Source organism: Coenobita brevimanus, chromosome 28 (assembly GCF_032717465.1).
Source record: "Coenobita brevimanus isolate Jiangsu-jjx chromosome 28, ASM3271746v2, whole genome shotgun sequence".
In the NCBI taxonomy this organism is placed as follows: Eukaryota; Metazoa; Arthropoda; class Malacostraca; order Decapoda; family Coenobitidae; genus Coenobita; species Coenobita brevimanus.
In genome coordinates this window covers 9,367,242-9,395,199 of record NC_136981.1, presented here as the reverse complement: position 1 = coordinate 9,395,199, position 27,958 = coordinate 9,367,242, and the positions used below count along the sequence as shown (strand labels likewise).

The following is a 27,958-nucleotide window of genomic DNA, read 5'->3' as shown; positions in this document are numbered from 1 at the left end:
ATAAATTGAAATAATAACACTAAAAAAATAAAAGTAGTGTAATGCATAAGTAAATTGAGAAGGGGTAGTGGGGGGTTAAATGGTGGGGTCGTCATCTAGGAGATCGACATCCAACTCTGCCTCCTCGGTGCCACGCCCCCTACCGCTGTCTCCCCTCACCACTCTCTTTTCCTTTCTACCTTTTTCCACTTCTCCACACACTTCTGACACTTACGAGATGTTATAGGCACCACCTCCTCACTGTAACTATGTGATGAACTCATCTTGACACCCCCCCTTCAACCCCAATAACAACAGATCATCTTGTCACCAATAATCTACGATAAATGGGGTAAAAATCCAATACGTAATAATTAGACACCTCAGTTAATACGGGAGGGAAGTCTCACCAGTACACCGGGTGGGCCACACGCTTGCTGATTGGCTGCTCTGGGGGAGTGGCAGAGAGTGAGAATGCTGATTGGTTTGGGCTGTGTGGCTTAGATGCTTGCCTGCTCTGATTTGTTCGCCCGGCAGCATGGACAAACCCATGTGACTTTGAGCCCCTCTACCACTGTCCAGAAGGCCGAATCTTGTATGGCAACCAGTGCTGTCACTGAGAAGAGGGTTAAGCCTGTTGTCTCCCCTACCTAACTCAAAACCAGTATATTGGTGGGGATGCCCCTTTGGCTCTAGACGCCTCATATGTACAGTATATTTCAATGGGGAAAATCATTCCGATGTACGAAATTTCGGATTATGAAAGTTTTTTTTTTGGTCCCTATCCCTTTCATATTTCGAGGACTCACTGTACAGGCCTGTCTTACAGGGGATAAAATCATCTAGAGGTAGCATGGATAACATGAAATTATAAGTCATCAGAATGGTGTTAAAAACAGATAACATGAAAGTGTTAAGATGCAGCAATAATAATCATTTCAATCCCAGTCTTATCTGAATGTAAACCCGGTGGACTGCAGGCTAAAGTTAACCTTCTACAGTCCATCCTTCTCTTATGTTTAAGGTGAGGGAACTGAGGGAGGTTTATATGACAGGCAACAAAGCCAGCCAGTCATGTAAGTGCCACCACATGAAGGTGTCCCTCTCTAGCACCCATGTGTCAGGTAAAATCAGTTAGTACAAGAAAAAAAAAAAAAGGGGGGGTTGGGAATGAGAGTGACTAACAGTACCTCTGTGCAGCTGCTGGATCATTATGCACAGCATGCTACCTTAGGACAAAAATCAGTCTGTTTTCACCTGACAAAGATCCCTAACCTCTTTCAGCTTCATTGATGGCTAGATGTAGTCATACTGGAGGGTTGATTTACTACTAATCATGGAGACTCATTTAAACCTCATAACTAAGGCTCATCAAATTTAATGCTACCATGACTTAGTATTCAGGCTGTGATCCAGTTCTCAGCTGAAAACAATCTGGCTGTATGTTTACCTGCTAAAAATAAAGGGTGACCATTCCCAGCCCTCTAACTATCGTCCAGTTGCTTTAACATCCTGTGTCTCAAAAGTTTTCAAGTCTATTCTTAACAGAAGACTTTTAAAGCATCTTTCCTGTCACAACCTTCTTTCTGATCATCAGTATGGATTCCATCAGGGACGCTCCACTGGCAATCTTCTCACCTACCTTTCACAGTCCTGGTCATCCTCCTTTCGGGACTTTGGCGAAAGATATGCCATTGCACTTGACATCTCAAAGGCTTTCGATCGAGTCTGACACAAATCTTTCATTTCCAAACTGCCTTCTTACGGTTTCTGTCTTTCTATCTGTGCCTTCATTTATGGCTTCCTTTCTGGTCGTTCTATAGCTGCTGTTGTAGACAGCCATCGTTCTTCTCCTAGATCTATCAACAGTGGTGTTACTAAGGGCTCTGTCCTATCACCAACACTCTTCCTTTTATTCATCAATGATCTTCTAAGCTGTACATCTAGTCCTATCCACTCATATGCTTATGATTCCACCCTTCACCTTTCCAATCAGTTTCCACAACGTCCATCTCAGCAGTTACTTCAACAAACAAGGGATGAGGCTAAGGCACACCTAATGTCTGACTTGGCTCGTATCTCTGACTGGGGTAAAAATAATCTTGTTGTTTTTAACGCATAAAAGACTCAGTTTTTACATCTATCAACCCGTCAAAATCTTCCATGGAAATACCCACTAATGTTAAGTAATATCCAGCTCAATCCTGCATCATCCTTGAACATGCTTGGGGTTTCATTCACATGGGACTTATATTGGAAAGATTATATTGCATCTCTTGTAAAATCTGCTTCCAAGAGATTAGGTGTGCTAAGCCGACTCCGTGCCTTCTTTACCCCTGCACAGTTGTAGACTTTATACACAGGTTTTATTCACCCGTTTAGAGTACAACTCTCACGTGTAGGGAGGCTCCCCACATACAGCTCCTCTCAATAGGACTGAGTCAAAGGCTATTTGTCTCATCAAATCACCTCCTCTTACTGGCTCCCTTCAACCTCTGTCTCTTCGCTGCACTGTTGCATCTTTATCGCTTTTCTATTGTTTACTTCAATGGTCACTGCTCTTCTGAACTGTCTGCTTGCATCCTCCACCTCTACGACGGGCGCGTAGCACCTGTCTAGCAACAAACTCTCATCCCTTTTCTGTCCAGCTCCCTAATACAAGAGTTAACCGTTACTCCCAGTCCTTCAATTATATAACAGGTCAGCTCTGGAGCTGTCTCCCTCTGTCTGTATTTCCTACGTCCTATGATCTCCAGTCTTTCAAACGCAGTGTGTCCAGGCATCTCGAAATGAACGGATCTTGAATTTGGCTCTCTTTTGTTTTTTTGTTTTTTTTTCTTGGAAGGAACGTTTTGCGGGCTCAGCCTTTGGTTCCTTCCTTCTCACATTAAAAAAAAAAAATTGCAGGTACAAAACAGAAAGTTCTTGTTATGCCATATATATATATATATATATATATATACAGTAATCACTCCAATATCCGGATCAATAGAGCCATCGGTAGGTTCGGATATTGGTTTTGTCCGGATATTGGGCCCCAGCTTATGGACTTGTACTTACGGACCCTAACACAGAGAAACACCTATACAACTCCCTCCGGACATGCATAGCACCTATTTAACACCCAAATCACACCAATAAGGCACATAAATGACTGAAATAAATGCAATAGACACATAAATGTGGGTTTAGAAGTATGTTCATACATTAATAAACATTCTGGTACTTATGGACTCTAACCGAACCTAACCTAACCGAACCTAACCGAACTCTGAAAAACACATTCCTACTGCACATGCATGAGGTAAGTTTAGTATGGAAAGAAGTACAGTATGACACTTTCTGGTAAGTATAGTATGGGAAAAAATACAATATGAAACATTCTGGTAAACATAGTATGGAAAATAGTACAACATGAAACATTTTGGCTACTTACAGCAAGTCCCTGGCCACCTCGATGAATAACCGCCTCCTCTCGGACTCTGACAGTAAGAACGATTTCCTGAAGCTCTTGCACTACACTCTTCCTGAAGTCTTGCACTGAACTTAGTCACTAACACACAGAAGTCCGTTCTTTTCACAGTGTTCACTTTAGTCCAAATAATGTTCCATTAAATTTAAGTGTTGCACATTAACTTTTCCCAAGTTTTTTTAAGTTTCCAAAGCCAAAACAAAGAAGGTTAGTTACGTTAAATTTCTTTCTACTCTAGTCTTTTCTCCCAACTTGAAAACCTTAACACAACACACCGTTTTTTTCACTGCACAACACTTAAAATTCCCGTGTGGTCTAGTGGAGAAGTTCTTGCTGTTTATTCACTGTCAGAGCCCGAGAGTATCACTGGCAGGCGTCCAAGGGGTGCATCGGTGGGTAGTGGTGATGGCGTACCGACTACAGAAGACTCTGAAGACAGCCGCAAACTCACGTCGAGCGGTGACTCCACTGTAGCTGATGTGCTGGGCTGTGGCTCGGAGCATGAGGGCCTGTCTTGGGGAGGCAACGGAGTGGAACCAGGGCTTGGCACAGCGGGGTCACGGGCCTGAAAAACTGTCAATCGATGACTGACTGAAGGACCGACGATTCTGGCGATTGATGATGCGCTGCCGGAAAGCACGCACTTCCTCCACGAGTCCCAAGGGCCCCATCTCCCTGTCGCAGTCCGGGTGTTCCAGGTAGTCTAGGACGAACTCTAGATGTTCCCTGAGTGCGCTCAGCTTGTGGATGGCTGGAGTAGTGTCCTGCTGGGCGGAGTCTGCATCATCATTGCCTTCGTGCCGTCGGAATCTTCAAGTTCGGGACTGACACCAGCAACCGAAGACGCGATCTCGATATCAGACAACGTCTGATACCCAGGATCGCCTCGTCGTCGTCCAACCACTCACGAACATCGTCCACATCAACATCAAGCCGCCGTGCGTATAGCCGTGCATGGAAGTCATCCACGTCAAACCCTAGGAAATCGCATACTCCACATCTGTTCCGAGAAGCAGACGAGACCAACCATTTTCAAGAGTTTTCACAGGGACTTCCTTCCATGCACTAGCCCAGTTGTACAGCGCAGACTTGATGTTGTAGCGGCGAAGGTTTTCCAAAGTCCGCTTGCCTCGAGTGTCACGTCCTTCCCTGCGCTCATCCTCGTCCTCGAGAACCACCATCACCTCGTCCAGGAACTTCCGACGGTACAGGCGCTTTGTTGCCACGATCACTCCTTGGTCCATTGGTTGAATGAGAGCAGTCGTATTAGGTGGCAGAAACATGCACCTAATACGGCCATTCTCAGCAACCAAGTCCTTGTCGCACGTGGTGGGCAGGTGCATTGTCGAGGAGAAGGAGAGCCTTTACCTGGTCGCGAGGAATTCCCAGTGTCTTCGTCTGGTAATGTATGACCTCCTTGACGAAGTGATGGTGAAACCAGTCTTTGAAAATCACAGCTGTGAACCATGCTTTCAAAGAATGGTACCATACGACAGGAAGGACATCCATCACCCCACGAAGGCACCGAGGCTGCTTTGCACGGCCAACAATAACGGGCTTAAGCCGGTGCATGCCGTTAGCATTGGCACAACACAAAGCAGATATCCGTTCCTTAGAAAGCTTGCGGCCAGGTACACGCTTCTCCGTCTCATCGGCGAGAGTGTTCGTTGGCACCCGAGCGATAGAATAGGCCAGTTTCCGCCAGCGTTATAGACTTGACCGAGAGTGAGGCCCTCCTGTCGATCAAGCCTTTCACCTTGTGCCGAAACTCGTCCACTCCATCTCGTTAGCGTCCAATGCTTCGCCATGTGCTTTACGGTTAGTAAGGCCATGTCGCAACTTGAACGCGAAGAGCCAACCCTCGGATGCCTTGAAGTCTAGGGCGTCGTGAAGCCTTGCAAACTTCTCAGCAGCAGCCTTCAGCTCCGTTCCACGTACTCATCACACCAGCTGCACGTTGCTGTCGATACCAAATCAACGTGGAGCGGTCGATCTCTGCATACTTGGGGGTAAACATAACCTTCCTCTCCACGTTGCGTTTGCTTCTCGACGAGAAGTCAGCCGTGTACTGCATGAGCTTGTCTCGGGAACGCTTGATATCAAACAAAGTCGACCGGGCCAGGTTGAACTCGCGGAGAATGCGAGAGGAAGACCAACCCGCATCAACCTTCTCCAATATCTCCCGTTTCTTCTCCAGAGTCAACACCACTCTCTTCCTTTTCTCAGGAGGCTGGGCCATCATCACACACACTAAGAGTAGGGCAGAGAGCAGCAGGAGGCCTTGCAGCAAGTACGGCACCACCACAAAAGCGAGCACGTGGGCAGCCATGGCGAAGAGCGTAGGTCTTGTCGCGGTGAGAGACAGGCGGGAAGTGGGGAGGATGCAGCGGCGCTCTATCGGATGTCGGAGGAATGACGAACCAAAACAATGCTCTCACGCGGCGCGCGCGGCAAGTTCAAATTACGGACGGCTAAAAATCGATTTTTTTCCCAATTTTTTTGGATTTTCGGACCATTTTGAGAATGTTTGATCCCAGGACGATAAGGTTCGGTTAGTGGGGATGTTCGGTTATTGGGCGTCCGGATATTAGGGGGATTACTGTATATATACAGTATATATATATATATATATATATATATACAGATATAGACAGATAGATAGATAGATAGATAGATATTATTTTTCCCTCATTTATACTGTGGATTTATTATATATATATATATATATATATATATATATATATTTTACATATTAAAATGCAGTATAGTGTCACAGGGGGCGACCCGACACCCTCACAAGGAGCCCATAAAGGAGCAACGACAGCACGCCGGGACTCAGGACGACAACGGCATAAGTCTGCCCGGGCCGCGCGCCCCTATGACCCGGAGCTCAGCAAGATTGGCTAATATCCTTGGCGAGGGTGGAGGGATTGGGCGCCTAGTAGGTGTCATTAAAGACCTGCAGGAGTTTTTTCGTGACCGGGTGAATGCCGTTGTGAGTGTGCAGGTGTTGGAGGGCGTTGAGGGTGGCGTCGGGGGCTAGGATGATATGCCCGGATGAAGTAAACAAGTGGTCGCCCTGGCGATACAGTTTCTTGAAGAGGTGCTGGGGAATCCAGTGGGGTCGTTCCTTACGATGCCACTACTGGAGGACATCGGGTTCCGGCTGGGCGGCATTGATGGGGAGCCGAGAGAGAGCATCCGTGTTGGTGTGGAGTTTGCCAGGGTGGTACGAGATTTCATAGTTGAACTCCTTCAGGGTTTCACGCCATCTGATGAGCTGGGCATTGTGGGTGTCAGACTGCCGTAACCACTGGAGGGACTGGTGATCAGTGATGATGGTGACTTGGGTCCCGGAGAGAAATGCCCAGAAGTGCTCAAGTGCCCAGATGATGCCCAGGCCCTCTTGGTGGCGGCATAATTCTTTTCCGCTTGATTGAGGGTACGGCTGGCGCAGGCGATGATGTGCTCACGGCCCTCTTGGACTTGTGCCACCACAGCACCGATTGCGATTAGGGAAACATCCGTGTAGAGCCAGAAAGGGAGGGCATAGTTGGGAAAGGCCACAACGGGGGCAGAAATGAGCTTATCCTTAAGTTGTTGGAAGGTGGCTCATCTCTTGTCTGTCCAGATGAACAGTTCTCCCTTACGGGTCAGGTCATGGAGTGGCTTGGCAGTGTGAGTGAACCCCTTCACAAAACAGCAGTAACAGGACGTCAGGCTGAGGAAGGCTTGAATCCCATGAACGTCTTGTGGTGGGGGTATGTCCACGATGGCGCGGAGCTTGTCTGGGTCGGGAGATATGGCAGCCTGGGAGATGACATACAGTTCTGGCGGCCAAGACGCACTTGGAGGGCCGGAGTTTGAGGCCTGCCTGTAGGATTCTGGTGAAAACCCAGCGGAGGCACTGCAGGTGGCTGGCCCAGGTCTGGCTGATCTCCCATGTGAGGCCGCTGAGGACGGATTCCATTAGTCTTGAGAAGGTGGCAGGGGCATTACAGAGGCTGAAGTGTAAAACATTAAATTCATAATGTTTCCCGTTGCTGGTCGAGAAAGCGGTTCTGCCTCTGTCCTCTGGTCACACCGGGACCTGCCAATATCCTGACTGTAGGTCAAGGGTGGAGAACCAGGAGGTGCCGTATGGGAAATCCAGGGAGTCGTCTATGCATGGGAGTGGAGTAGCGTCCTTGGTGGTCACGTCGTTAAGCCGGCGGTAATCAACGCAGAACTGCATCGTGCCATCCTTTTTCTTCACGAGGACGACAGGGGAGGACCAGGGGCTGGTGGAGGGGGAGATGACTCCGGCTTCAATCATCTCCTGTACCTGGCAGTCTTCCTCTTCCCGCTGTTTGGGGTTCTTCCGCCGGGATGGCTGTCAGATTGATGGGCCCGTCGTGTGAATCTTGTGAGCCAGGTAGGCGGTGTGTCCAATATCGGCGGGTCCTGCCGCGAACAGATCCTAGAAATCCAGGAGGAGGTGGCGGAGGGTGTCTGACTGGTAAGCAGAGAGATGGTCAAGGAGGGGGGGCACAGGGGCGGGGGAGCAGGAGGGGGAGGGGACGCAGGGCTCGGCTTCCACCATCTCTCCGATTATAAGCCCTTTGGGGAAAGTGAGGGGCGAGGGGACAAGGATGGCAATCCGGACTGCTGTGTGATGAGGAGGAAGGAAGGTTGGGGGCAGGAGGCAGGCCGAGAGAGTTCCGAGTGGCAGGAGTGGGGAGAACAGGACGGAGGTACCTGAGGGCCGTTTGAGGGGCACCCAGGCTTCGTGGTAGGGGGGAATGGTGACAGCGCAGGAAATGGTGGCAGGAAAAGAGGGGGGAGGGGGGAGAGGGAAGGGAGGTCAATGGGGGGGAGAAGGGGGGGCATGGAGTCTTCCAGCCCGGGGCCATGGCGTACAGGTGCAGACGGCCCGAGTGGGAGGGGGGGTTGGGTGATTTCCGGAACTGGAGCTGTCTGTTGCGGCAATCAATGGTGGCTCCTAACTTCTGCAACAGGTCCAGCCCCAGATATCCATCATAATTGCGGCAGGAAGAGTCGAATATGATGAAGTTATGCTGTGTCGACGCCGGCTGATGGGTGTCGACACGCAGGGCCTGTGTTTCCCCACGGATTGGCAGGGGGCCATCCCCCACATCCACAAGGCAAGTAGCCGTCGGGAATAGTGGGTCAAAGGTTGACTTGTGACAGGAGAAGTAACAGCTATACAGGCAGGATCTGGCCACTCCCATGTCGACCAGAAGTCTGGCTTTCACCCCATTCAGCATCATCTTGTGGTAAACTGGGGGGGCGGTATTTGGGGGAAGTGGCCCCGCCACCGTGGGAAGATGTGGGGGCAGTCCTAAAAAATCCAACTGCCGGGGACCTCCTCCTTCTTCCTGCAGCTCCTGTTCCCCGGGTTCGGTCTCCTCCGCAGGTGCAGGTTCGTCCTCTGGTTCCTCGTTCTCTAAAGAGGAAACTTTACGTTGGCCTGGGGTGGTGGTTTTCCATCTGGCAGCTTTTAATTGGTCCCTGATATCGTGCAGTGGGCACCTGGAGCTGCAAGCAGAGAAGTGGCCGTCACACTGAGGTAGGCTCCAGATGTGGCTGCAGCAGAAGGACATACAGTGGCCGTTCCTTCCCTGACACGTACAGTGGCCATCGTCGCGGGGCTGCAGGGGGAAGCAGCTGAGGTATGTACAGTGGCTGTTCCCTCCCCGGTATGTACAGTGGCTGTTACTGCAGTGCTGCCTGGGACTGTATCTGGAGCAGTCCCACCCCGATCCTGATGAGGGCTGGTCCAGCCGAGAAGTTGTCTCGCATTCCTGCGACGTCGTGTTGGTCCGGTTGAGGGGAAGAGGGACACAAGGTCAGGGCGCATCTGAGCCCATCTCGCTCTGGGTGAGCGTCTCATTTACCTGGCCCACTGTGGTGTCCTCCTGGGGTGGGGGTGGGGCTGCAGCTCCATACTGGGGTGGAGGGTCCGGCGGCCGGAGCGCGCATTTTAAGTATGGTACTGATGAAAGCATAGTCCTGTGCAGAGCAGCACATCACAAACAGGACATATAGAGCTGGTGTCCTTCCTCCTCTTGTGAAAATAGCACAGCAAACACTGCAGCCTTTTTCTGTCAGGGATTCTTTCCAAGATGTCGTGCAGTGTTGAATCCAAGCATGTTCTGTTGTCCACATATCGACGGCGCCCTCCATCTCCTTGCCTCCGTACCCCTGCTGGAGGTGCAGTGGCAGGAGCTGGCTGAGTAATTCCTGACAGGCGAGGTTACTGTGGGAGGTGAAGTGATCGTGGCAGTGACTGGACGAGTTACTCCTTACGGACCAGCTACTGCAGGAGGTGGAGCGATGGTTGCTGGAGGTTGGGCAATTGTTGCAGATAGAGCAGAGGCTGCAGTTGATAGAGTGGCTGCTGCAGGTACTAGTGGTTGTCGCTGCGAGGAGGACAAGACCCGATGCAGGCCACTCCTCTCCTTGGAATGCCAGGAGCTTGTGGCATATGTGCTCCTGGAATTCTAGGAGAGTCATAGGCCTGTTGGTGTTCTTCTTGTAAAGGGTGTAGGGACTGAAAAGGGCCATGTGAATGAAGTAAAAGGATATTTTCTTAGTCCACTTGACTGTTCTCCTTTGGGCGAGGTAGTACTGGATCGAAATGATCCACCGCCCATGTGCCGACTGTAGTCCACCATGACGGGCTTGTTGACGGTCTTGATAATGTGATGGAATTTCCCGTCTGGACCATTTACATTCCCATGTGCCTGCTTAGGGATGGTGGTGTCGCTGTGGAAGGTGGACACCATACTTATGATATGCTTGTCCTTCCACAGCAACACCATCACATTGCCCTTGTGCCTAGCTTCTAATCCATCATCAGGAAGGCATCTAGCACTGCTGATGTCCTGCAGCTCTCTCCGTGCTCCCCTTGCAAGTCATACTGTGCCACACACATACACTTTCTCGCCTGCGGCATTCACACAGTGATACAGAGTTGTAATAATTGTCCATATACAACTTGTATCCTTTGTCCTTCAAAGGTTCAGTGAGGCCCCACACTGTGTTTTCTAGGGATTTCTTCTCCCCCATGTATATCTCAAAATTCCAAATGTAGCCACTCTCTGCCTCAGCTAAGATACAAAGTTTGATGGTATACTTTTGGGGCTTCATAGGAGATCCCTCATCCAGGCTAAGATGTTCATATGGGATGTAAACCTCCTTGAACCTCTGAAGGAGATGCTGCATCACTGTGCGAATCCTTATTAGCTGGTCTTGATTGTCCTCGGGTATGGCGAGACTGCTGAAAACATGAAAGTGCTTCAGGATGGCCCTGAATTGCCTTCCACTCATCATTTGCCGAAATATGGGGTAATTGTATACTTCTGTGGACCGCCAATAGTGTCTTATAGCTGGCAGGTCACAAATCTCATGAGGAAGTACAACCCGTGGAACCTGGCCATCTCCTCTTCATTGCAGAGAAACCAAGCATCTAGTGCAGTCCCCAGGAATTTTGCGCAGTTGTTTGTTTCAACTACCAGGTAGGTCAGCAACTCCCTGATAAAAAAAAGTTTGAAATACTGGAGTGGAGTTGCTGGTGTTGCCACTCTCAAATCTGGAGTTTCAGTGAAGGGGCCAGCATTGGGTGTGAATGACCCAGAACTCCAGGTTCCACCCTGACAGTCTTCACCTAGGGAAATGCTTGGCTGTATGAGTGTGTAGTGCACACGACCCCGAGTCACACGACTACCTCTCGGCCGCCCACCTCTACCTTGCCCTTGTCTTTGTGGATGGGTGGTGAAATGCAGGCAGGCCGGAGTGTTGTGAGAGTGTAGGGTGATTGTGGGGGTAACGAGGTCTGTGTCTGCGGTGTGGGAGTGGAAGAGAGGTGGCGATAAGATGGCTCAGTCTCCGTGGTCATGGTGGTACCAGTGGTGGCAGCGATGGTGCTACTGGCTGTGGTTGTGATAATGGCCATGGCACTGACCGCGGCTTTAGGTTTATCGCGTCCCCTGGGGGAGGTCTTAGCTCTCCCTTTCCTCTCCCTCTCTCTCTCCTCCTGACCCCTGTCACTTTCATACTCAATCACACCAGATTCTTTGTCACTGTCTTCCTTGCTTTCCATCTTACTGAACAGGTATTTCAAATATTCTTCCTCGGATAACCCCTTGCCTGACACTGCGGTTAGTTTCAGTAGAGCAGGGGAACGGTAACAATCGGTTATGGATTTCAAATTTGGATTTCTCTGAAAATATATAAAAAACACTTATACACCTTCACTGGCACACTGCACTATATAAAACACACTATCACTATAATACACATACGGTATAGACGGTGACGTAACAGAAAACGAGGAATAAGATGGCCGGCCGCGCGCTCACACACCATCCGTCTGACTGCCGAGAGGACACTGAGATAAAAATAGGTTGCTTGTCCTTGCAATAGGCTTGTAAGCGTTGCTATATATTTCCCTCTGACCTGGCCCCCCTCACCTCTGACTCACCAAAATTTGACGCACTTTCAGCCACAGGAAAACTTTCTACGGTCATTTATAGGGAAGCTGCGTCATAATGCGTCATCGGTTACTATTCAGTTTGCAAGGACTTTGACTCATTTTGCATCATTGTGTGCGAGGAAGATAGGAACCATTCCTCCAATAACCCTTACCACTCCCTATATTCATCAAGCAATTTTAAAGTTCTTAAACAGACAGATCTGAACATGCTTATTCACTAACTACTGTAAAAGTGTTAAAATACTGTACATAAAACCTACAAATACTTACTGCCCTCCAAAACCTCTGGACATGAAATATGTAAGGTGGCTAGAGAAAGAGGGAGGAGAGAATTTTTTTTTTTTTTTGCCATGTCATAAAACATCAGCCAAGAAGGCATAATGTGATTAGTTCATTCTACTCAAGTTATGAAAAGAAGGAATCAGACATCTGAGCCTGCAAAGTTGTCAGTGTCTCACAACTATTTTGCAAGTGGTGACGACTTCCTATTTATAGGAAAATAAACTATAAGATTATAGTAGCTGAGTAACAACAGCCACTTCCATAATTATTCTCTACTGGTCATAAACACCCAAGACTAAGCAACCATAGTCCAGAACCTCTTCAAGGGATAAAATGCACCATATTTAAACAATGATTATAGGTAATCCTCAAGTTTTAATTTAAAAAAAAAAATGTTGGCTTCGTTGCTGGTAAACCCACGCAAGCAGACAAGACCAGTAAGGATGTCATGCAGTACAAAGTTATAAGGAACGCTGGAAATGGAAATCAAATATTATACAGTACTGGGTGACAAGTAGTCTGTTGCCAAAAGATGTGAAAACATGGTAAAAATATTACCATAAGCAAGAGAGGTTTGTACAGACAAAACAGTTTAGAGACTGCTTGTGAAATTAACAATCTGGGAGAGAGCTATCAACAGATGTAATGCATAAGTAAGGTAATTAAAAAGCTGTGATATACTGGGCTGTATGCAAGGTGGCAACTTCATGGTTCCTCTCCTTAGTTATATATTTTCTAGCTTACAATTTATTTTCTCTTGTATGTTATGTATATCCGTTTAATACTGACACAGTTTCCATCATCAATAACACATAAGTGGAGTATTAAAGTGTGATGTGAAATACCTGAGGAAGGGACGTTATGAAATCTCCAAAGCCATTTGGAATATGACTCATTTCTTTATATGTTTTACAACTAAGGTGTCTAGCGTTTATTTCATGATGGAAGTGGGTGTGTTGTAACCCAGTTCCATCGACTTAATAAAAAGCTGTGAAAGTTAATAGAAAATATCAGCTGTACACTGTTCAACCTGAATATGGAAATTCTTTAGGACGAAGCATTACATAATTTTAATTTATTTTGGTCTTAATGACTAGTGCTTCTTGTGTTTACACCCTGGTGGGTTTTATTTTATCTTGGTTTTAATGACTAATGCATCTTGTGTTTATACCCTGGTGGATTTCTGCTGGGACTGATATTAGTGAATGCATGTACTGTACAAAAGGAAATGTTATGATAAATTTTTCCCTGTGTGTTATGTCTAATGAATCTATATTATTCTTTATGTTTATTGAGTTTTGTGTTTGTACCCTGGTGGATTTCTGTTGGGACTGACGTTAGTGAATGCACATACAGTAATGTACAAAATGAAATGTTATGATAGACTTTTCTCTGTGTGTTATGTCTAATGAATCTATATTATTCATGTTTATTTAGTTTTGTGTTTATAACCTGGTGGATTAGGGTTGGGTGTGATGTTAGCTAGCTGCTTGTACTTGCCCTTCACCAACTCCCACCAAGGCACAAAGGTAAAAGGCACACCAAATTCCTTGCAGGTTTCCATGAAGGCTGGGTAGAGGAGGGGTAACTTGGAGTGGTCCACTGTAGGTAGTAGGTGGTGGAGACTGTGGTCACCAAATGATATTGCCACCAGAAACAGGTTGCTTGTTATTTCCACTCTGGAAATATAAGGGAGAAAAATTATTTGTGTGTGTGTGTGTGTGTGTGTGTGTGTCTGTGTGTTTACCTATTTGTAGTATACAGGAATTGAGCAATGCTCGTGTTATCCTGTCTCCATTTCCACATTTATCTAGTCTACCTTTACACACATGAATGTTTTTCTCCTGCACAACCTTTTCGTCTAAGTCGTTCCAAATACTTATGTATTTTCCTAATATACCTAATGTGATACACACGAAATGTACTATGCTCGTGGGTTCCCATCACTGTTTCTCAGTAAGTCAAATTTAGCTTTAAACTCGTTTAAGTTTTTAGACTGGACGATCTCTTTGTCCAGGCTATTCCATAAGTCTATACTTCTGTAAGGAAAGCTATATTTCTTGATATCCTTCAAGCAGCTTGACTTTTTCAATTTCATTCTGTGTCCTCTTGTTGCTCTCATATTCCATAAAAACAGATCTTCTTTGTCAATTTTATCTACTCCCACCATGGTCCTGAATACTGCAATCATGTCTCCCCTCTTTCTCCTTTCCTCTAAGGAAGGCAAATCCAGCTTTTCCAGCCTCTCTCTGTATGACAGATCTGCCAGACTGGGGACCATCTTGGTTGCTGTTCTTTATATTCTCTCAATCTTGTTTATATCTTTCTTTTTGTGTGGGGACCACACTACTGCTGCATATTCTAACCTGGGGCGGATCATGGCCACTATCAATTTTTTCATCATCTCATCCATATAATGAAATGCTACTCTTATGTTAGTCAAGAGTTTATAAGTCTCTCCAACTATCTTGTTAATGTGCTTTTCTGGTGACAAACTATCTTGGACCAGCACTCCCAAATCTTTCTCTTCTCTCATTTTTGTGATTAATTCATTACCCAACGAATAATTCTGTGATGGTCTCCTGGTACTTTTACCCATTTCCAATATTTTACATTTCTTTACATTAAATTTCATTTCCCATGTCCGGCTCCAATCATGTATTCTATCCAGATCCTCCTGCAGCATTTTACAATCCTCCTCAACCCCTACCTTTCTCAAGATCTTTACATCATCAGCAAACAGACTTGCATAACTGTTCACTCCATCTACCATATCATTTACATAAATCAGGAACATTACTGGCGCCAACACCGAGCCTTGAGGGACTCCACTTGTTACTTCCCTCCATCCAGACATCCTATCCTTTATTACTGTCCTCATTTGTCTGTCTCTCAAAAAGTCTCTCATCCATTCCAGGAGTTTCCCCTTCAGTCCTCCTATATATTCTAGTTTCCACATTAGTCTCTTATGAGGTACCTTGTCAAAGGCCTTCTGTAAGTTTAAGTACGCACAATCCACCCAACCATCTCTCTCCTGTACCTGGTCAATCACTCTTGAGTAAAAGCTCAACAAGTTGGAAACACATGACCTTCCACTTCTGAATCCAAACTGACATTCAGCCAAAATATTCATCTCTTCTAGATATTTTATCCATCTGTCTTTCAGGATTCTCTCACACAATTTTGCGACCATGCTGGTTAGAGACACTGGTCTATAATTCAGGGGTTCTTCCCTGTTTCCTCCCTTATAAATTGGTACCACATTTGCCCTCTTAAATTCTGTGTGTGTGTGTGTGTGTGTGTGTGTGTGTGTGTGTGTGTGTGTGTGTGTGTGTTTACCTATTTGTATTTACCTATTTGTAGTATACAGGAATTGAGCAATGCTCGTGTTGTCCTGTCTCCATATCCACATTTATCAAGTCTAAATTTACACACATGAATGTTTTTCTCATGCACCACCTCTTTGTCTAAGTCGTTCCAAATATTTAAGTATTTACCTAATATACCTAATTGTGATATACACGGAATGTACTATGCTCGTGGGTTTCCGTCGCTGTTTCTCAATAAGTCGAATTTAACTTTAAACTCGTTTAAGTTTTTAGACTGGATGATCTCTTTGTCCAGGCTATTCCATAAGTCTATACTTCTGTAAGGAAAGCTATATTTCTTGATATCCTTCAAGCAGCTTGACTTTTTCAATTTCATTCCATGTCCTCTTGTTGCTCTCTTATCCCATACAAACAGATCTTCTTTGTCAATTTTATCTACTCCCACCATGGTCCTGAACACCGCAATCATGTCTCCCCTCTTTCTCCTTTCCTCTAACGAAGGCAAATCCAGTTTTTCCAGCCTCTCTCTGTATGACAGGTCTGTCAGACTGGGGACCATCTTGGTTGCTGTTCTTTGTATTCTCTCAATCTTGTTTATATCTTTCTTTTTGTGTGTGGACCACACTACCTCTGCATATTCTAACCTGGGGCAGATCATGGCCACTATCAATTTTTTCATCATTTCCTCATCCATATAATGAAATGCTACTCTTATGTTAGTCAAGAGTTTATAAGTCTCTCCAACTATCTTGTTAATGTGCTTTTCTGGTGACAAACTATCTTGGACCAGCACTCCCAAATCTTTCTCTTCTCTCCTTTTTGTGATTAATTCATTACCCAAAAAATAAATCAGTGATGGTCTCCTGGTACTTTTACCCATTTCCAATATTTTACATTTCTTTACATTAAATTTCATTTCCCACGTCCAGCTCCAATTGTGTATCCTATCCAAATCCTCCTGCAGTATTTTACAATCCTCCTCAACCTCTATCTTCCTCAAGATCTTTACATCATCAGCAAACAGACTTGCATAACTGTTCACTCCATCTACCATATCATTTACGTAAATCAGGAACATTACTGGCGCCAACACTGAGCCTTGAGGGACTCCACTTGTTACTTCCCTCCATCCAGACATTTTTTCCTTTATTACTGTCCTCATTTGTCTGTCTCTAAAAAAGTCTCTCATCCATTCCAGAAGTTTCCCCTTTAGTCCTCCTATATATTCTAGTTTCCACATTAGTCTCTTATGAGGTACCTTGTCAAAGGCCTTCTCTAAGTCTAAGTACACACAATCCACCCAACCATCTCTCTCCTGTACCACATCAATCGCTCTTGAGTAAAAGCTCAACAAGTTTGAAACACATGACCTTCCACTTCTGAATCCAAACTGACATTCAGCCAAAATATTCATCTCTTCCAGATATTTTATCCATTTGTGTGTGTGTGTGTGTGTGTGTGTGTGTGTGTGTGTGTGTGTGTGTGTGTGTGTGTGTGTGTGTGTGTGTGTGTGTGTGTGTGTGTGTGTGTGTGTGTGTGTGTGTGTGTGTGTGTGTGTGTGTGTGTGTGTGTGTGTGTGTGTGTGTGTGTGTGTGTGTGTGTGTGTGTGTGTGTGTGTGTGTGTGTGTGTGTGTGTGTGTGTGTGTGTGTGTGTGTGTGTGTGTGTGTGTGTGTGTGTGTGTGTGTGTGTGTGTGTGTGTGTGTGTGTGTGTGTGTGTGTGTGTGTGTGTGTGTGTGTGTGTGTGTGTGTGTGTGTGTGTGTGTGTGTGTGTGTGTGTGTGTGTGTGTGTGTGTGTGTGTGTGTGTGTGTGTGTGTGTGTGTGTGTGTGTGTGTGTGTGTGTGTGTGTGTGTGTGTGTGTGTGTGTGTGTGTGTGTGTGTGTGTGTGTGTGTGTGTGTGTGTGTGTGTGTGTGTGTGTGTGTGTGTGTGTGTGTGTGTGTGTGTGTGTGTGTGTGTGTGTGTGTGTGTGTGTGTGTGTGTGTGTGTGTGTGTGTGTGTGTGTGTGTGTGTGTGTGTGTGTGTGTGTGTGTGTGTGTGTGTGTGTGTGTGTGTGTGTGTGTGTGTGTGTGTGTGTGTGTGTGTGTGTGTGTGTGTGTGTGTGTGTGTGTGTGTGTGTGTGTGTGTGTGTGTGTGTGTGTGTGTGTGTGTGTGTGTGTGTGTGTGTGTGTGTGTGTGTGTGTGTGTGTGTGTGTGTGTGTGTGTGTGTGTGTGTGTGTGTGTGTGTGTGTGTGTGTGTGTGTGTGTGTGTGTGTGTGTGTACATTATATTGGCAAAAACATGGCAAACATCCCCCCAGTACAATGTAGCTACACAAAAAGTTTATGAAATTTTTGTTACTGAATATGATACAGTAATAAGAACATACTCTACTACCTGTACCTTAATTAAGAAAAAATAACATTAAGGCCATTTTTTTTTTTTTTTCCATTAATATCTCTTTCAGCCCTACCATGGCCAACATAAAAGCACAATAAAGGACATACTCTTGAATCTTGACATTACATTTACTGGATGATGCCATGCTGAAAGAGATTAGGGATCTTTGTCTACCTGTTCATCTATCAATTTATCTAATACCAGGTTCATTAATCACGGAAGAGGTGACCACAAACATACTGCCTCCATGTCGCCCAGCCCTCTGCCATCACACTGCCCTTCCTTCAACTCATACCACCCTCACTCTTACCACTTAATTCCATTCTTTCACCTCATATTTTGTTTCTCCTTCCCCCCTCCAATTTAGGGGATCTTTGTCTGGTCACTGTACCTGTCTCTTACTGCATCCAGCTGGCAGAGGCCCCAGTCTGGGTTGTCTCTCATACGGTCACCATGATGGTAAAGATCAGGGTGATGGTGAGCAACAACCATACCCACTGATACAAATGTTACGCTGAAGCTTATGTGCATCACCAACCATAGCCTGATGGACACACAGATATACAGTACATTAGAGATCCATCCATCCATTATCCAATCCAATCCTAATTGCCCCATAAGGAAAGTAGGAGCCCAAGGCTAGACAAGTTGGTCCTGACATTTAAGATGAGAGTGACCGGCTTCACTCATCCCCGAGTGGCATAACATGAGCAATAAACCCCAACCACCCCTGGGATATAAACCTACACAGGCTCTATCCGAATGGAGCACCTTAACCCGTTAACTGCGCATGGCGGTTTTTTGGAGGTGTCCGTGGTGCGGACATAGGGGTAAAAATGAAATTTCCCAAAGGCCAAATTTTGTCTTAGGAATTTAGAGAACATATGCCAAAGTATATAGCAACGAATATTAGCTCAATATTTACCTTGGTAAAGCCATGGATGAACATCGAAGTGTCTGATTCCCTATTGGAATGCATGGTTTTCTATTTCATTTTCTTTTTCGGTTTCGGTTTTGAAGGCTCAAACATGCTTGCATGGGTCGGCCTTCATCACCATGGCACTATATTCGAAATTCACCTGCACAGCCAGGGCTGTATTGTGCAGTCACACTTGGAACAGCCCAGGCTGTATAGAGCAGTTAACGGGTTAATTACCCACTAAACCACCAAGTGCCATAATTTGGTTATATGGGTACCGTCCAGCATAGTAAATGGTTTCTTGATGTACAGGAAACATCAGAGACAAGTAACACAAAAATATGTTGTGTGATACACTGCATATACAGGGCTGCTGCTCAGTTCCAGTTCACCTGATCGGGCAAACCTGGTGGTCCATATATAAAACTCATCTTCCACCCATGCCCACTGCCACACCCACACCAGCAGACTGAGCCATGCCTGTAAACATACACAAGATACTGCTAAGTAAGTTTCTGGTGAAGTGCTATTTATGGACCACACTATGTTAAACCCATCAAGCCCATCTGGGTAAGGACTGTGAGGGAAATTTACATATGTTTACTTGGCCTGGTGAATATTTTCATTCCTGTCTGATTTCATCCCCTCAGATTTGTCTTTACTGGCATATACCATACATCACTTGCCCTCAGAATGTTTGGTCTGTGTTATGATCATGACTGAGGAGCTAAAAGTATTAAAAAAAAAACACTCATTTCTGATATCAAAACAACTTTCTAGTGACTCATGGTAAAAAAAAAAAAAAAAGTGTCAATTCACCAGCAGCCTAATAATGCTATCTATCTACCTATTGCCAGACGCCATAATCCCGTACGGGGTGGCCATTTGACTCTGAGTTATTTGTTTTACAGGGAGGGGCACTAACCCCCCACCAACCCACTTGACATGTAGGGAGCACATATGGTTTGGTTATATGGTTACCACCCAGCGTTGTAAATGGTTTCTTGGCTTACAGGAAACCATTTGGCTTGTCACTCAATGTAAAGCCACCTGTAACGGAAAGAAAAGCAATAAGTAGTGACAGGAATGATGGGAGAAATAGGAAGAGCAACACCTTTAAATGACAGCCACATATATATATATATATATATATATATTATCCTTTTCACTTGCTAATTAGCAGTTACTCATGAATATGCAATACTGATGTTGCTATAGTACAGGCAGCTCTCTTTAAGTCAAGGAAGTGTTCCAAATTATCACAGCTTTTCCCATACAGTTTCAGCAGTAAACTGTGAGTAGTAATAGCAGTTGGAACCCCAGGCTCATCTGAAAGTAAGCCTGGTGGACTGCTGGCTAGAAATGTCTTCCTCTTGCAGTCCACCATCCGCCTTTTGGGAGACAGCAAGGGATCTAAGGGATACAGTATTTGTATAACTAGGCAGTGGAGCAGCACAGTTATATTAGTGCCACCACATGAAGGCATCCTTCTCCAGCAACTGTAAACCATAGGAAATTGGCATCAGCTTCATAGGCAGCAATGGAATTCTGTTGTTCAGTTTTCTGTAATGTACTGATGACTTATGAAAAAAAAAAAAAAAAAAAATGTACTGTATAATGAGAGGTTACTGTATTCAAGATCATGTAATGTGAGTATATTTTAACCTTTCAATCAGGTGACACATTTTATAAACTATTTGTGGTAAAATATTTCAACCTTTCAATCTGGTAACATATTTTATATTTTATTTGCAGTACTCTCCAATTATTTTATTTAACTTTGAAAGTATCCCCCATGTACTGTAGGGGTTAATGAAGGTCCCTACAATGAAAAAAAATCTGTAAGTTGCATCATTATCCACAAATGGAAAAAAAAAATTCTGGACTGAATGAAATACTTCACAACTTACTTGAGGGCAGAAAAGGGTGACTGTGTAAGTGCTGCCATCACCATCAGTTCCAAGACAGGAAGAAAATTCTCAGGCCTAAGGGGCGATATTCCAGAAATCAAGCACAGTATTCTTTTGATGAGGTTTATCAGCACAGCACTTGGTAATAGCAGTAAGTCGTACATCCATACCCCATACCTCTGCAGAAAACTCTTGTCAGGCTTGGGCAAAAACTCCCAAATAGGCTCTAAAAATGCAATTTCAATGTCATAGATCGTGTTTGGGTAGACATGGTGCGAGATGCCGTGTGTGACCCGCCACTCATGTGAGGACATGAGACTGAGGTCAAAATAGTACATTCGCCAGTTGTTGCGCTGGTGGAAGAAGTTATGTGCGCAGATGACGGTCATGGATAGGAAAATACCTGAAATGATGAAGGAGAGTCATGGATATGTTTAATACGCATCATCATGCTAACACTACCTACATGGAGTGGAAGAGAACCAGACATAAGAAAAGAAAAGTACAAAAGAAGAACTATCTGTTGATAAGTAAACTGGTAACATGGATATGAAAGAAAACTACAGTGAAATTAAGTGCCCATAATGTTCACACACACATATACATTAATTACTGAAGCCTTACAATATTCATGGTCAGTTATATTGACGGTGTAGTTTATGGTTTCAAGTACTGTACCCTGTACCACTATTTACCAGCTGATATAACATAAACCTAATGCTCTGGATGAATAAAATCAGATGATAAATGAACTGATGCTGCATTATCATCATCATCATCTACACCATGCTTCATTTATGGACCCCAAGACCTGGTATAGCTATGACAACCACCTCCAGGCTTCGTGATAAGGTTACACAGGAATGGTATATTTATGAGACAACACGTCAGTGAAGGTGAAGAAATATTTACCAGCGAGTGCAGCCAAGAAGTATGAGTATGTGAGGGCACCTGCAATGGCAAGAGTGGCAAAAGTGACGGCTAGACCATCCTGAATTAGAGTCATCTTCCATGTAGGCCCACATCCAACCTCCTTCAGTATTGGACGCACCTGCAATATACCATTCCATTAACTCCTATCCTATGACATCTCTTTGTAGTTTATTTTTACTACAGTATGGTGTTACCAGATAATCTTATTCAGTTCGTAGAGCAACCTGGGATCAATGAAAGCTGTGAATAATCCCTCCCATTTGAACTGTATCTAGTAAACAGAATACAATCATCTGATGACTGCAAAAACATAATTCAATAATATCCTGTATAATACTGTATGCCATCAACATGAAAGGAGTAAACACTGATATCTAAACAAGATCCTTTATATAGACTGCCTTTCCTTATTATTATGGCATTTTTTTTCTGTTCCTGCAACATATCGCTCCATTCATCACTGATAAAGGCAAAGTAAGTTCATGTTACAATCTTTTCTAATGTTATAGTCTGCTATTAGGTTCACAGTAAATTACATTGGTAGTAGATGGGTGGCAATCATGGAACCTGGAAGGTACCACTGTACAAGCAAAATGTGGCTACAAGTTTGGTAATTACCCATGCACACAATCATCACTCGGAGGCAGAAAACATTTAGTCATAAGTATAGTCATTTGGCGATCTTTCTTCTGAGCGACCGTCCAGACAGTCAAGGTTAAAGCTGAGACTGAACACTGATACAAATCTTATTACACATCTCAAATTTCTTTCCCCCCAACAGCTTCCAGCAACTGTTGGGAAGTAGTTCGCTGGTTCTGGCACCTGCTTTAGTTTCCAGTTCATAGAAGACATCATTTGTACAATGGTCAGTCCCAATACAGGGATTCTTTACAGGGAAATATAGTATCATTTTTAGACTGGATTAGATTTGATAAATTACAGAAGAACTATCTATCTATCTATCCACTGCCAGACGCCATAATCCCGTAAGGGGTGGCCATTTGACTCTTGAGTTATTTGTTTTACAGGGAGGGGCACTAACCCTCCACCAACCCACTTGACACGTAGGGAGCACGTATGGTTTGGTTATATGGTTACCACCCAGCGTTGTCAATGGTTTCTTGGCTTACAGGAAACCATTTGGCTTGTCACTCAAGGTAAAGCCACCTGTAACGGAAAGAAAAGCAATAAGAAGTGACAGGAAAGATGGGAGACATAGGAAGAGAGGAGGGCAGGCACAGAAAAAGAATTACCTATTAAAATTTTATAGTTAGAGGCCCACATACAATCTCTCAATACCGGATGCACCTGTAACTAGAGATGTATCGGTATCAGTGGTATCGGCTCATTTTTAGAGTACTGGTATCGGAATCAGTATTGGCCGATTTTCTGCTGATACTACTGATACTTAAAAGGAATTTAGTGCATAGCACATCACTCACTGGAAGTTATTTTGTCAAACAGACTTTGGATGGTTTACAGGGATGAAAAATAAATTATTGGTAATATCTAGGTACAGTATTTAGTATCATATGATTTTGAGTACATGGTGCATAGTAATACAGTACATTATTTGGTAATGAGCCACATCTGCCACCATGGATATGTACAAGACGGGTTGGTAGCCCCGCATCAGTGGCTTATGGCCCTGCCACAGCCCTCGGACAGCAGGCACCACCCTCCCTCATTGGTATCGATATCGGCAGTAGTATCGGTATTGGTCCAATTTTGTGGTATCAGTATTGGTAATGGTATCGGTCAAAATTTTGGTATCAGTACATCCCTTCCTGTAACATACCACTCTGGTCCACATCAGTACCTGTACAGTAAATCTTTATAAAGTGCTAGTTAGACATTTATTTTAACAAAATTATAAAGGTACTTTAGTATACATTTGTGCCAGGAGGGGATTGGTGGTAGCCAATACCCTCTTCAGGCACAAAATGATCCATTAGTATATGTGGTGAGTGATGAGAAGGATGGATGGTCAGCTGAATGAATGGAAGGCAGTGACTGATTTTGCATGTGTGGATGAGAGGATGAGGTGTGTAATGGATCCAAGAGCATGTTGAGGTTGGGGGAGTGGACTTTCTGACCACCACTTGGTGCTGGTGAGAATCAAGGTCCAATTGAAACGGAGAAATAGAAGGGAGGGACAGGAGGAAGTACCGGTAGTATATGCAATGAGGGTGGAAAGGTTACAAGAGGATGACAAAAAGGCCGAATATAAGAGAAAAGTGGAGGAGCGATTACATAAATATGGACTGGAGCAGATGGGGGATGTGGAAAGTGTGTGCAATACACTGACAGAAGAAATTTGTGCAGCATGTGAGGTGGTGTGTGGGGTGAAGAGAAGACGAAAGAGGGTGCAAGGAACAGCATGGTAGAATGAAGAGGTGAGAGAGCCTGTGGCACAAAAGAAAGCATATAGTGAGTGGATGAGAAACAGGGGCACCGAAGAAGTTGAGAAATGGAAGAGAGTTATATATACAGAGGAAGAGAGAAGTGAAAAGACTATTAAGAGAGAGTAAGAAGAGAGTGCCTGAGGACTTTGGAAAGAATTTAAGTGTAAAGTGAAGGGAATGTATGAAAATGTTCTGAAAAGAGGTAAAGAGGGTTAGACAGGGTGGCAAAGAAGTTACTCAGCAAGTGAAAGATAAAAATGGTAGATTACTACTGGAGCAGGGAGAAAAAGTGAGCATATGGAGAAAACACTTTAAGGAATTGTTGAACATAAAGAATGAAAGTAATGCGAGTATAAGTGGCCGGGGAATGACTAGGAGATGGAGGGATGTGAGAAGAGAAGAAGAACTCAGTAGGATGGAAGTTGTGGAAGCAATGAATAAAGTCAAAATGGGGAATGCCCCAGGAATTGATGGAGTGTATGGTGATATGCTGAAGCATGGGGGAGAGACAGTAGTAGAATGGATGTGGAAGATGTGCAGATTGGCCTGGGAGGAAGGCAGAGTCCTGGAGGATTGGAAGTTAGGTATAATTATTCCCCTGTACAAAGGAAAAGGGGAAAAAGAAGTGTGTGGTAATCACAGAGACATTTGTCTTCTTAGTATAGTAGGAAAAGTAGCTATATGGTAGGATGCTTATTGACAGAGTTAGATAAATAACAAAGGAATTAGTTGAAGAAGAACAGGGAGGTTTTAGGAAGGGAAGAGGTTGTGTAGATCAGATATTCATTCTTAGATCTTTAGTAGAAAAGTTTCTAAAGAAGGGAAAGAAGTTGTATGCAGCCTTCATGGACTTGGAGAAGCATAGACAGGGTGGATAGACAAGGACTGTGGAATTTATTGAGAATATATGGAGTAGATGGGAAGTTGTTGAATGCTGTGAAGAGCAAGTATGAGGGTGCTAAGGCTGCAGTGCATGTTGATAGTGAACTGAGTGAATTTTTCTATTTGAAGGTTGGATTGAAACAGTAATGTGTCATGTCATCATGATTGTTCAAACTGTATATGGATGGGATTATAGCAGAGATACAAGGTAGGGCAATGGATGTTGGAGTGGCCCTAATGAGATAGGGCAGTGTTTGGAAACTTTCTGTACTGTTGTTTGCAGATGATACTGTGTTGTTATATGAAGATGAAGGGGAACTGCAGGGCTTGGTGGATGAGTTTGGGAGAGTGTGTAAGAAACGGAATCTAAAGGTGAATGTTGGGAAAAGTAAAGTTATGGCCATTGAGAGAAGTGAAGTCAATGAATGTAAATTGAGGCTGGATGAAGAGGAAATGGAAAATGTGAGTGCATTTAAGTACTTGGGGAGTGTGATGAGTAAGGATGGAAGTTTAGAGGGCAAAGTGCTTGAAAGGGTACAACAAGGAAGAAAGGTTGCTGGTTAACTGAAAGCAGTGATAAGAAGCAGGGAAGTGAGCACGGAAGTGAAAAAGTTACTACATGGCAGAATTGTGATACAAACTCTGATGTATGGGAGTGAACCATGGACCTTGTTGGAGGGACAGAAGTAAAGAGCAAGAGCAGTGGAAATGAGTTATTTGAGAGGAGCCTGTGGAGTCACATGGAGAGACTGACTGACAAATGAAGCTGTGGACAAGCATTGTGGTGTGGATGTGGATGTGAGAGGAAGCGTTAGGAGAAACACAATGAGGTGGTTTGACCATGTGATGAGGATGGAGAGTGAAAGACTGACAAGGGGAGTGTATGTGAGTGAGGTGGAGGGGGGAAGAGGAAGCAGGAGGCCAAGAATGAGATGGAGGGATGGAGTGGAGAGGTATATGAGAGAGGAGGGGGTGTGAGCTGGGAGCAGGGCAGTGAAATGGCGGGGGACAGGGTGACATGGACGCGATTTGTTTGTGGCCAACCCTTATGGGACTAAGGCATCTGGCAATAGATAGATAGACTGATAAAGGTGCAAGACATCTGGTGATCTAGTAGATGGGAGTTTTCAAAACTGATGATAAAAACCTACACATTATAGAAGCACTGTACAGAACTAACAATAAAAGCTAAGTCAGTGCTCGTACTTGGCTTCTTATCAAACTACTGTCACAAAAAAAATCATTTACCTTTCTTTTAAAAGTTTTGAAGAATCCATCCTCACAAAAAGTGTATGGAGAATTTCTGGGAGTTGCTATATCCTTAACACTGTACTTGGGAAGGAGTCGCTCTGCCATGGCATGTATGTGAGAGCTCTCAAAGGATTCAGTTATGTCAGTGCCTTGGGTTAAAAGTATCCATTCTTTCCCTGAGAAGAACACACTACAGATTAGTAAAAGTTTTATAAAATGTGAAGTTACGTCATGACAAACTATTCACTATTCCTTTAAATTCTCTTTTCTGCATCTCTCTCATTCCAAAGGCTTCAGTTGTATCAGTGCTTTAGTTATAGTTATCAATTCTTTCCCTGGAAAAAAAAAAAAACTTTACACGTGTGTGTGTGTGTGTGTGTGAAAAGACTGAGTACCTGCAGAAATGTTAGGTTTGTGATATCTGTATTGTACGTGTTCTCCATTTCTTTCTTTTTCTTGTGGGCGAGGGGTGGGGGGGTTGTCACAAGGAAGGGTTGTAATATTTTAATAAATATATACCTACTGCACTTAGAAAACAGGTAATGATGTATAAACTAAGCCTGTATGATCCTGTGCTGTACAGATGACATAGATGGTAAACCTGGATCCATTCCCTACGTAAGGGCATTGGTCTAGGTTTATTAGCCATCTTATCTGTACAGTACAGGATCATATGGGCATAGTTTTTCCATCAATATCTAAGGCACAAACAGAAGGAAAGAGTACACGTGACAATGCGCTATAACCTGAAAGTATACTATCATACAGTACCATTTAAAATGTTTACAGTATTGACAACACACAATTGCTACTCATGTTTTTAAAAACTGCTAGTTCTGTAATGCTAAATTTGATACAGTACATTATACTGTTAGTTCTGTTATGCTAAATCTGATATGGTACATTAATACTGTACCTTCAATAAAATCAAGATGTAATACAAGATGTAATCCCATCATGTCTGTATGAAGTTTTAATTTTACTAATGGAACACTCAGAAACTTAGTACATTTTGATTGTAAACTGTACCTCCTGGGTGAGTTTGGGCAAAGTGTGTTAAGTCGTAGAGCTTGTCATGCACTCGCCAATAAGGCCACACAGCATCGTCTATCCGCTTCCCTTGGAGCCATGTGTACCCACTTTTCAGGGGATGGTCACGCAGGGTGGGGTACTGCCGGAACCCTCCAAATTTCCTTTCCTTGCCATCAGGTGTCTCTTGTACCTGACTCTTCTCACCTTTATGGTTTTCACATGGTGCCATGTTCCCTGGATGTCAGACAGACTGCAAAGTAGAATTCAGCCAAAACTGTCAAGAAAAGAAACACAGTTAACCCTCACATAACAGGAAGCCACTCATTAGCTAAATAATTTGACATCAAAATAATGCCATAATCCCATACGAGGTAGCCGTTCATCTCTGAGTTGGTTTTACGTGGAGGGGCATTAACCCACTGCCAACTCACTTGCTGACACGCAGGCTACACACATGGGTTGATTATATGGTAACCAAATAATGTTGTAAATGGCTCCCTGGCTTGCAGGAATCCATTATACCTGTCAATCAATATAAGGTCACTTGAACATTGGAGCCTAATAACTTTTCTTGACTCACTATAGCTCATTCATTTAAATTAAAATTTGCAAAAGTTTCATTCTTGTGCTGTTGATTTTATGTGGCTCAGTGGAAGAGAAACCCAATACTGTACTGTGGTCCAGCATCCTT

At 44.3% G+C, this 27,958-nt stretch overlaps 1 protein-coding gene across 1 annotated transcript; it reads right to left on the bottom strand.

Annotated features, from left to right (window-relative positions):
* Window positions 1–13,599: 13,599 nt before the first annotated feature.
* Window positions 13,600–27,496, bottom strand: LOC145394678 (cytochrome b5-related protein-like). Its single transcript, XM_080268453.1, has 6 exons — window positions 27,265–27,496; window positions 26,233–26,411; window positions 21,677–21,815; window positions 20,765–21,167; window positions 18,327–18,479; window positions 13,600–13,909 (listed from the first exon to the last, which is right to left on the bottom strand). The coding sequence occupies exons 1-6, from the start codon at window positions 27,494–27,496 to the stop codon at window positions 13,660–13,662; spliced, it is 1,356 nt and encodes a 451-aa protein (XP_080124579.1). The 3' UTR covers window positions 13,600–13,659.
* Between the last annotated feature and the right edge of the window lie 462 nt (window positions 27,497–27,958).

Coding starts and splice junctions, on each gene's coding strand:
- LOC145394678 (XM_080268453.1), bottom strand. CDS start 27,496: ATGGCACCATGTGAAAACCATAAAGGTGAGAAGAGTCAGGTACAAGAG. Junction 21,168..21,676: donor CTTCTTGGCTGCACTCGCTG/GTAAATATTTCT, acceptor TCATCATTTCAG/GTATTTTCCTATCCATGACC. Junction 18,480..20,764: donor TCACCCTTTTCTGCCCTCAA/GTAAGTTGTGAA, acceptor TGTGTCCATCAG/GCTATGGTTGGTGATGCACA.